The following is a 12,188-nucleotide window of genomic DNA, read 5'->3' on the forward strand; positions in this document are numbered from 1 at the left end:
GATCGTCCTTTTTCCATTTGGACCACTATTTACCGACTTATAGCCAATTTTATGTTTTACTTGAAATTTAATCAATCATTCAATAAATTTTTAAAGTTTTTTTGTAATGGCTTTGAATTAATGAAATCATGAGCGGTTTAAGCCTATAAAGACTGAATTCTCAAAGGAATAAACTCAATATTTTGAAGTTCTAAGGAGTTAGGCTATAGTGAATTAATAATTTGATTTTGGAAATTGTATTACGAATTAATTCTTTAGCTTATTTGCTTCTTGTAAAGTGAAATTACATTTGACTAAGAGGAACAAAACTATAATTCAATTCTAAATACATATTATTTCCTATAAGAAATGTCACATTTATTCAAGAAATATTGCTTTACATAAAATATTTGAGATGATAATAAAATTAAATACATTCAAAAACATTAAATAAAATTTAATAAACAAGAAAAGTTTTACAACAAACTAAATAAATACGTACATATAATACAAAATCAAAAATAAAAATGTTGAAATTTGTTTCCAATGAACAAAAGTTAAAATAATGCAAAAAAAGCTGAAAATATTTTATTGATTTAGGCAGAAAAAGAAAGAGAAAAATGCAAAACAAACTAAATACATATTGTGCAAAATTAAAACTAATATAATAAACAAAATGTAGAGTAAATGTTTTCGGTGAGCAAATTGCATTAAATACAGTAAAACTTGCATTAAAGGCAAAGGATTCAAAATTGTATGTTGTTTATTATTAAATCCAAGTTTTAAGGTTTTACTGTATTTAATTTTGTGTGTGTTGGTTTTGTTTTTCAAATATATATTTCTATATATACATATATATTTGTTATATAGTAGTTTTTATCTTCACTTTACTATTCATCCTTTTGTTCGTGGGGCACCTCCCAATAGAGTTCATCCTGATGATGTTCTTCCTTTTGCAACTTACGGAAGCTGGTGTATTTTAATGCCAGACCTATAGGTTCGATGTTGTTACATAAATAAATGTTAACCCATGTTGTATACATATTGTATGTTTAAAGGTTCATTCATGTTGATGTTATGTTTTTGTTGTTGTTTATTATGGCCAAATATATATGTTGGGGGGTTTGAGTCCATTTTTGTTAACGTTAAAGTTTAGTTTTCAAAACAATTATTATGAACATGATGTTTAAAGTTGTTTGAGCATACACATATACATACGAGTAGAAAGAAAAGTAAATAAAATGAAAAAAAAAATTATTTATATATTAGTTTTTTGCTAAAATATTTTGAAGTTAATGTTGCTGGCTACCCACCTGCTAATATGCCACCCACAATGGCCACCATAACAGTAACACCAATAGCCAACAATTGATAACCAGCCTGGCTGCTTGCTTCACGACCATAGCCCTGGAATATACAATAAATACAGACAATAAAATAAGAAATTTATAAAATATTAAATAAAAATTTAAAGATTGAGAAACAAATACTAAAATAATGGCTGTAGTACAGGGTTCGGCAAAACTATAAAGGAATGAAAGTATTCTTCCAAAGATGAAAAAATAAACGATAAAAAAATATCAACTTTTTTGGAGGTTGTCTCACATTTTGCCCCATAACTCTAGTTCTACTTAATTGCTTTTGCCCATTTTTAACAAATGGTGCCTTAACTCTTTCAGTCACGTCTTTTTGTGTTTAAAATCAAAACAATTGCATTTATACTTTAATCAAGGTTAGTTTTTTATAAAAAGTAAGAAAAAATAAATCAAATCATAAAAAACCAAGGTTTTTTTAAGAGTGGGTGGTAATTTTACTAACCACCATGGTTGGAATTAAAAATAACTATGATAAAAATTTTTGTTTCGTATAAATTTTTTGTAAATCGAATAATTTTGACTCAATTTTCTGACCCAACAAACGAAATAGCAAAGTAACACTGAATTCGATGAACAATAAACAGTCTGTGCTCTTTTCTATTGAATGCGTGAAATTAAATTAATTGGGGTATTCACACGGTCTACTATTTGGTCACATGGTCATAATGTTCTAATATATTATGATAGCTTAAAGAAATTTTTGTTGTTTTTCAAACAAAAAAGTTCTATTTGAACTATGTTTATGTTTTTGTCATAAAATAATACTTTTTTTGTTTAAAACACAACAACAACAACTATTATAATATATTAGGACATTATGACAATATGAATAATAGCAGACCGTGTGAATACCCAAAATATATTTATGTAACCGGCAAAGTTTTGCAAAAAAAAACATAAACTATGACTTCAAAAAATATAATTGTTTAGCTTGTTCAAATGAAATTGTTTGTTCAAAAGATCAATTGAAATATTACTTTTGTTCCGGATGTCTACTAACACAAAAATTTTAAACTCAATTATTTCGAAATGGCAATCACAAAGCCAATATACCCAATATATATTTTTGGTGTTGGGTATAAAAACATCTAAAATATACAAATAGGCCATTAAACCAATTTTTATTAAAATTTTGAATTTAATAATAAACCAACCTTTTATTGAGAATTACCTACATACATATATGACTTGAACGCAAAATTTTTAATTTTTTTTTTTTTTTAAAAAGAGAAGAGATATAAATGTGTTACTTTCTTTGGAAAGGGGATAGAGTGTAGAGGAAAAGGTGTTGAAAGGAGGAGAAAAGCTTTTTAATTGACAACTCTGCAATTGCGCGTTATGCTTGTTATTAGTGCAGGTTGGATCGCCTCTGGTGGTGAGATGGCGCCTTAGTCAAGCCAACAACCTTTTTATTTAATTGTTTTACTTCGGTGGCGTTTTAGTGTTATACCACCGAAGGAGGGCGCTGTGATAAATATTAGTTATTAGTAAACTAATAATTATTATAAACTGATGTTGTTGATTGGCAGCGGCTGGGAATCGAACCCAGGCCACAAATACCATAACATGCTTAATGATCAAACGCGCTAACCAATTAAGCCACAGCACCCTTAGTTATTGAACATGAAATGTTCAATTTGTATCAACGAATCGTAATTTTCACTTCATTAATTTGGAAAAAAGGACAGCTCAAGCACACCGATTGCTCACCAAAGCTTATGGTGGATGTGCTCCATCGGTTTCAATGAGCGAGAGATGCTTTGTGCATCAAAGATGGCCCAGGCCAGCCAAAAAAGTTTGAAGTCAAAGAATTGGAGGCATTACTCCACGAAGATTGTTGTCAAACTCAACAAGAGCTTGCAAAATCAATGGGAGCTACTCAATCAGCAATTTCAAAATGTTTTCGAGCAACAGGATTTATCCAAAAGCAGGGAAATCATTATTTGCGATAAAAAAGGATCCATTACTATAACCGGAAGCGTAAGAAATCATATGAGAAGTCCAGCTAACCAGCCGAATCGACACCAAAGCTAAATATCCATGGCGCTAAGGTAATGCTCAATATTTGGTGGGAGCAAAAGGGTCCTATCTATTATAAGCTGCTGAAAGCTGGCCAGATCATCACAAGGAACCTGTACCGAACGCAACTGATTCGTTTGAAGTGAACATTTGCCGAAAAACGACCAGAATATGCGGCCAGAAGGCCAGAAGTCGTAATATTCCATCATAAAGAAGTAGTTGGGAAATTTTGCGGCCTTATACTCCAGTCCTTGCCCCGACCGACTACGGTCGATTGATGCAGAACGCTCTCTCTGAGATAGGCTTCACTTTGGAACAGAGTATCCGAAATTTGCTTGATTCGTTCTGGGCCTCAGTTCTGTTGCAATGGCTAAATGTATATTTTACAAACTTTTTAAAATAAAAGCTAAAACTGTTAAAATATTTTAAAGTCATACACCCAATAAATTAATTTTAGTGGAAGTCAAAATAAAAATGTCTTTTATATTTCAAAAATACTGCATATTTAGATCAAAATTATGAAATTTGAGAATTCATAAGTATAAAAGTTACAAAAGCAAATATAAAGCTGTATACAATTACTAAAAAACAAACAATATATCCGAATTTTAAATTATTTTCGGAAAGGCCTGGGGGAAACCTTTATTTGTACTTATATTTTAGAAGTTTTCTATATCAAAGCTATCTCTGTTGAGGAACCTTTCAAAAAAAATGCTAGGAATTTTCTAGATTTTCAAATTTATAATCTATTACTTTTGGACTAGTGAAAGATATGGCTTTTCATATGATTTTATTATTTTTTGTTTAATTTGAATAAAATCGACCGATATTGTGAAGAAACCGATTCAAGTTATGGTGAAATTTAGAAATTTGAATTTTCAAATTATAAGATAGCAGAATTAATTAATCATATTTTTCATTGGAATGCTCTGTCAAGGCTAGCTCGTCTATCTGACATTACTTTAGTTTGAGTCCCTGCTCACAGAGACTACTATGACAATGAACAGGCAGACGAATTAGCCAGGATGGTATCAACTTTGGATATCTCCAATGTGGTTTAAGTAGCAATTACACTGGGGACTAGTAAAAGTATTATGTTCAGACACTTTCTTATAAAGGCTGAGAATAGATGGCGCAACTTAGATACATGTAGGGTGGAAAAGTTAATGTGGCCCTCTTTTAACAAAAAAACGAACTATGCAACTGATAACCCGTAATAGAAGGGATATATCAAAGTTGCTGTGGAGGTCTGTGGAGTCCGTCATCAAAACTCGAATACTCCTCTGCTACGCCTACGTCAATGTATAGATCGGATATCCGATAAAAAAATATTTTAAATCAAATTCGATTAGATTTGAATTATTGTAACAAAATGAATTAATTTTGAATATCGTAAACCACTTCTAAATAATGCAGATGGTAGTCATTTAAAATTAAGTTGTTCTGTAATTGCAAGTCATTACCAAGATTTTGCTAGTTAGTATCAAACAATCACTTCCTTTACAACTCTGTCGTCTGAGAATTTCTTTGTTTTTCTTTCCGTTGGGTTTTGTTCATATTATTGCTTAGACATTGCTTAAATTTTTTACATCCTACACTATTTTTTTTTTTTGAGTTTATTTTCTTGCCGAATGTATCCTTCCTTAGCCAAAAGACTAAAGTTGCAAGTAAATAGTATATGTATAAGCTGTTGTTACTTACCCCTAATATTACTGTTGTTTCGTTATTTGGTTGGCTTAACATTGCCGGAAAGATATCACCCAAATCCGATTTGTATTGTTCTGGTTTTGCCATAGATGCATAAATGACGGAGGCAATGGCTGAGATTACGGCTGGCATACCGTGTAGATTATGCACACCACAGGTGTCGTGTATACGTAATTTGGCTGTTAAAAATGGCTATTGGAAATAAAAAGGGAGAAAGAAAAAAAAATAAACACAAAATTGATATAGTTAGTTAGTGATTTATTATGTTTTAGGGAGTTTAGAAAACTAAAATTGTTTAAAAAGGAAATTGAAGCTGTGGAGACAGTATAAACAAAATAGCTATAGTAAAGCTAGAGTAATAAATGATCATAAGTAAACAATTTATAAAACAATTTAAATGAAAATAATAAGAACAAACCAATAGAGACCCATATAAATGCATAACTCTATTATTGCATAATTGTGCTAAAATTTCTTTAAATTATTATAAATGTCCTTTTATTTCTACTTCCACTTCCTCTAATATTTATTTTCCTTAAAATTTATAAAGTCTCTGGCGGCACCATAAGGTACAAAATAACCATAAAATAACTATTCTTTATTCTCATATACATAAATTGTTTTGTATCAAACCCCCCATTATTTGCTGACATAAAATACCTGAGGAATTAGTAGAGAAAAACAATTACCAGAAAAAGGCTTTTTATGGAAAATCTTCAATGTCTATTGAATGTTTATTGCCTACAAATTGGTACCCATATGGAAACAATAAACTACCATTAATAATACCTTTTAGTCATAAAAAGTGTCTGTCTAAACTACAATCTAAAACTACTCGAAAGTATTTTTTTTTTAGCTACACAGGAAAAAAAAATACAAACAAATAACACAAATAATGAAACAATGAAACTGAATGAAAAAATAAAAATATTGAAATCGGAATTTGAAAATGTTATTAAATTGATGAGAGGCAATAAAATGCATAACGTTGTTCTAGAAACAGAGGAGAAAAGCTATGGATTATTGCTGTGGTATTCAAGTATATGATAAGTTTGGAAAAATGCTTTAGAATCGTTTTTAAATTAGAAACAAATCTTCTTAATTCTTTTTAGTTGTACCAAAATAGATTTTGTTTGTTTTAAGAACCACTTCATTGTCTTATAAAACCCCTAAAGTGAAAATTGTTTATTTATTCAATTTCATTTAAGTGTATGTATGACACTCTCTCTTTCTACAAATTTTTCTATAATTTTTAAATATTAAAAACTCGAATCAGTCTAGCCCAGCAAACAATTAAATCGAATGCTTCTTAGCGAAGCATTATTTGTTATATGATATTTATTACCATTCAAATAAAAAAGTGCCATAAAGTCCCCTGTGGATTCTATCTTATTCAGGATCATATGTGCCTAATTTCATGATTCCAGGTTCATTATTATACATGTATTAAAACACAAGTAAGAAAGTATGGTCGGTCAAACCCGACAATATAATACCCTACACTAAGTAAAAAAACAAAACCATTTTTCTTTTAAAATTTCAATAACTTATATTTTTGAGTGATTTTCAGAAGTGGGCCTTATATGGGAGCTATGACCAATTATGCACCGATCAACATGAAATTAGGTCGTGTGATTTATGTTTATATTAAAGTTAACTATGTTGAATTTTGTGTGTATACCAACGTTTTTAAGCGATTTATGCACGTTAAAGTGATTATCGGAAGCGGGTCTATATGGGAGCTATGACTAATTATGGACCGATCGTAACAAAATTTGGTGACATGAATTTTGTATATATAAAACTTATTTGGAGCGGAATTTGTGGAGATAGATATATAAATTAAACATTTATGACTGATAAAGTCCAATTTCGAGAAGGACATTTGTATGGGGACTAGGTGAAATAATGGACCGATTTCAGCCAGTTTCAATAGGCTTGGTCCTTGGGGCGAAAAAATAATATGTACTAAATTTGATCGAAATATCTTCAAAATTGCGACCTGTACTCTGCGCACAAGGTTTACATGGACAGCCAGCCAGACGGATATCGTTTAATCGACTCAGAAAGTGATTCTAAGTCGATCGGTATACTTTAAGGTGGGTGTTAGATTAATATTTTTGGGCGTTACAAACATCTGCACAAACGCATTATACCCTCCCCACTATGATGGTGTAGGGTATAAATACCATTACAATAAAAGAAGTACCATAAAGTCACCCCTTGGATTCTTGTTCACTCGGAACCATATATGCTTAATTCAATATTTCTAGGTCCCTTATTAAAGAAAATTCAAAAAGTACTATTAGAAGAACGAAAAAGTACCTATAGTTCAGTTCTCACATTTTGGTACCTAAATATTATTCCCTACTCCTAACTGTATTTTCACTCAGATACATATCAGCTAACTTTAATGTCGATAAGTTAAATAATTTAAAATATTAAAAAAGGTACCATTAGGAGAAAAGTACCAATTTCCCTTTTCCTCCTTCAACACTCCTCAAGTTTGAATTTTAAAAAATACTCCATTTTGCCAAACAAATCTCTAACGATTAAAATATGTTTTAATGTGCATAAGAAAAATAGGTTGTAAAAAAAGTACCAAACTGTTCACCCGGATGTGGGCCAATATACACTTTGGCACTCGAGTTACAAATAACACTCTGTTAGTTTATTTTTGTATGAATCCAGGAACCAATGGTAAAAAATTATCAAAATTGGTCTCATAAATTCAAATAAATTGTTTTTCCCGTTTTTTACCCACTTTTTGGTACCTTTTTTTATCCTCATTGCAGTAGTAAAATTTTATTCAAATAAATTTCTGTATCGTGGTGATATCTCAAAATAAAATATTCATATGTGTATGACAATTTATAGAAAAACATATTTTATGAAAAAAAAGTACCAAAAATAAACACAATTTTTATCCCTTAAGGATTCGAAATTCAAAAAAGTACCAAATATGTATTTGTTATTTGTTGATTAGTAGAGAATAAGATTTAAAATTTTTTTCTATGTTTATTGGTGACAAAAAAAAGTACCAAAATGCAGTTTTTACCCGTTTTATCCCCTAAAAGGCTCGAATTTCGAAAAAGTAAGTTCCAAACACCTGTCAACTTATTTTCTAAATGGAGTAACAGGCAATTTAAAGTTCTTTTGTATCTTTATTAGTTTTGAAGATATAAGGTTACCAAATTTACCTTTTTTACCACCTAAACGTTCGAATTTACAAAAATCCCTTCTTAAGCTTAATCGGCACCGAAAACGAAATTTCATACATTTGCACCGAAAAAAAGTTCGTTTTAGAACATTTTTTCGGTGCAAATGTATGGAATTGCGTTTTCGGTGCCGATTACGGTGAATGCGGAAACGTAGCTTTTGTAAATAAATCTAATATTTCTGGTATTTGCTGGTGGGATCGGAATAAAATTTAACGCGGACGTAGACAACGAGTTTATGTTATTAAAATGGATCCTACAAATGCTCCAGGGGCGGCGCGATCGGGACTCAAAGTAGGGTAGCTTTGACATGAACATTTTTAAACACTTTTCCCATCCGTTCTCTCTTCTAGATCTTGAAAAAATGTGCTTGCGTGTGCTATCTCTTATAATTTCCGAGTTATAGGCATTTCAAAATTCAAATTTTAAAATTTTGCCATACCTTGGTCCGCATTTTTAAAAATATAGGTTGTATTTTGGACCGAAGGGACTCGAACTTTTTTTGTTAGTTAGACAACTAAATTACCAATAATATACAAAAGATTTCAGAGTAATATCCAAAAATTTTGTAGATTTTTGCTGTTTTTTGGGCGAAAAGGTAACTTAACACTTTTTTTATTAAAAAAAACTTTCTTCAAGAATATGCAGCAATTTTATGTTTTTCTGTAAGGTATCTTTACAGAGAACATTTTGGTATAAAAAGCAATTGCTATTTTTCGAATATGTCGCCCCTACGCTCTTCGGAATTTCACCTATTTCTTATCAAAATTTCAAAAACATATTCTAAAATCGTAAAGCTGGGATCAGATAACAGAAATCAGCTTTGGAAACCTTGATATAATCCCTATTTATCCTCAAAGTATTTTCCCAGCCCTGAAGGAAATTTTCCCAGATCCCGAAAATCCCGGGATTTTTCGGGATCGGGATTAACAAATCCCGAAATATTATGAGATTTTTGATAGTTTAGGAAGATTTTTGAAGCACCCAAAATACTTAGAAAGCTAAATTTCAGCATATTTATAATACTAATCTCGCTTCAAATCCAAACGCAGCCAGATTTTTTCATTTGAATCAGGGAGCAGCACGTCTCCCTTGCATTGACAGGCTTTTACACAATTTACACTTTTACGAAATTTATGTTCAAGTTATTTTCTGAAGGGGACTAGGGGCAAATGTAGCCCTATTTCCGCAGTACTCTACAGTATAATTTCAGAGTACTTACAACTTATTTTGTGCAAAATTTTATAAGGATTGCCGCATAATCAAGATATTTATGACTGCTCAAACAGTATTCCGGAGGACAATTGTATGGAGCTAGGGGAAATCATGGACCATTTATTTTAATTTAATGCATTAGTTTTTGATTTGTTATATTTTTACTTAAATATATTAATGAAATTAATAGTTTTAATTGTTGAATTTGATGTTTTTGATGTTTAACTAAAATCCCGAAGTTACATTTCTAAAATCCCGAATCCCGGGATTTGTAAAACCCAGTCCCGTTTGGCATCCCTAGAACCCTATGAGCAAAATTGTAAAAAATACCATTTTTGGGATTTTCACTCCAATTTTTAGGAATTGCGGGATTGCCTTTGATTTTTTTTTACACTTTGTTGTTTAGAATGACAAATTTAAAACGTTGATAATTTCATTGAGTTTTGTTAATAAATAAAGTTTTATTTCCAAAAAAATGAATTCTGCCCCACTGTGCATAGATTACAAAACCTAAACTTCGGATTACAAAAGATCACATAGTGATAATTGAGTCTCCATAAGAGGGAGTGTAAAATAACTACTTTCTAAAGTGCAGTACAAAATAAATGAGACACTAAATTTACAATTGACTTCTCGCCAGATTACCTGGGATGTATAAAGTAACCAATAAAATTATAGTTGCATTGAAAATAGCAATGAAATGCATTAGTTTTCATTAGTAATGGATTTTCCATCAGTAAATGGTTATCATCCGACCTCCAATGCACTGAAATCAACAAAGAAGTACATTGATAATTGTACTAATTTTCTGATTTTTTAGATATTATCTCTTTTGCTGGGAAATAGTTTATGTATTGAGCATACATTGCCAAATTTACTTGTTACATTAAGTCAAAAGCACCCATACATTATCAAACATTTCATTATATCCTGATACTCATAATACGTATTCATTTTTGACCAACATACAACCGACATACCTTTTGGATACACTTTATTTAATAGACACACACTCAGATACTCGTCCACCCAAATGAGTGAGTAAATATAAATATTTGTATCGTTTAGTTAGAATTTGTATGTGTTTTTATTATTTTTATACTATATTTTATTTATGATACATTTTCCATTTCTTCATTCAATAACATTTATGCTTAAAATATTTATAATTCTTTTTTTTTCCCCAATTTTTGTTTGTTCTGGCAATTTTATTTTTGTTTTGTGATGGAAAAAAAGGTTCAAATGTTTTGTTGAACCTACATACATTTGGAAGAGCATAAAGTATAAAAGAATGTTGTGTGTGTAGTATGCTTCAATAAATTTGATTTTAATTAAAAATATTTACCAAGAATAGAAATAATATTTTTGGTATGAGTTTTAATTAAATATTTAATATACTATTTAGTTTTCCTAAGAATTTTAAACAAATTCACATTTATTCTTACATACATATGCATATAAATATGAATGTATGTATGTATGTGTACACAATATAAATAAATTATATAAATGGAAAAGTTCAATGAAAATTAATACCAATAATGGTTATAAAAGATGAAGAAGGTCAATTTTGTAGGCATGTAAATGCAATTGGGTCATTTAAATTGATTTGAAAATTCTATGTAACGAAATACACAAATATTTATTGTATGTTTATACAAATATTTTTCTTAAGGTCATACACAGGCAGAGTATAAAATATTTAGTTACTATTTAACAATTGCTATGTTTTGTCATAAATTTCAAATAATGAAAGGTTGAACCGGATTTCCGAAGGCAAGTAATCAAATCAACCTTTTATTACGTTGTAAAGCCAGAAATGTATACACAAATATTTAGGTTCAAGTGATGAAATGTCAAAGCTTGAGGTGTTAACCAAACTATCCAGCAGTTCTAGGGTACAGTACACGTGGGGTCTAAGCAGGGTGTCAATTGACCATTTTTGATTAAAATGAGTCTGATAGCTGTTACATAGAGTCAGTTGCCTTTCTAGCTACCTAACTGATTACTTAATCAGCTATATACCTAGTTAGTTTAACATGTAGGGGTGCTAATTAACCTGAAATAGTTCAATAGACAATTCATAAATAGGCCAATAACCGATTGCTTGTAAACAAACCTTCCTCCGACAACTCTCCAATAGATTACTTCTGGTGGCTAAAATAACTACTTCTTAAAGTGCAGTATATAATAATCGTTTTAAGTGACTACACTCTAGCTTACTTCGAGACACTGAAGTGACAATTGACTTCATATTTACATGGAATGTAAATATACTTAAGCAAAAAGAAAATAAACTGTACGAGAATTATATCAACATAATTTGTACGAATTACTCACAAAAAACTGCGGTACAAAATAAGCGTTCAAAGTGATTGTTTAGATTACTTAGAGACAATTAATTGACTAGTGTCTTCATGCTAGATTACTTGGGATGTATAAAGTAGCCAATTTACTTCTCTCTGCACACAAAGAGCACCAAGTGATCCAAAAAATATCAATTGGAGTTAGCCAAATGATCAGATATTAGTGATAATTATTGTCTATTGCTGGGTAATGTTGACATCAGTGATTTTTGGTTTCAGCAAATGGAAACATTGCTACCCACAGTGCACTGCAGTGGTTGAAAACTTTTTATTTTTTAAATAATTCGGTAGCTCATGGACTATTGAAG

At 30.4% G+C, this 12,188-nt stretch overlaps 1 protein-coding gene across 1 annotated transcript in view; it reads right to left on the bottom strand.

Moving 5' to 3' along the window:
- Positions 1-314: 314 nt before the first annotated feature.
- Rh50 overlaps positions 315-12,188 on the bottom strand; it is an 89,321-nt gene continuing 77,447 nt past the window's right edge. The window contains exons 6-8 of the mRNA XM_065504701.1: positions 5,076-5,273; positions 1,293-1,386; positions 315-970 (exon numbers count right to left, since the gene is read on the bottom strand). Of these exons, the coding sequence (XP_065360773.1) occupies positions 870-970; positions 1,293-1,386; positions 5,076-5,273 (393 nt within the window). The 3' untranslated portion in view covers positions 315-869. The remainder of the gene's footprint in view (positions 971-1,292; positions 1,387-5,075; positions 5,274-12,188) is intronic.

Source organism: Calliphora vicina, chromosome 3, assembly GCF_958450345.1.
Source record: "Calliphora vicina chromosome 3, idCalVici1.1, whole genome shotgun sequence".
NCBI lineage: Eukaryota > Metazoa > Arthropoda > Insecta > Diptera > Calliphoridae > Calliphora > Calliphora vicina.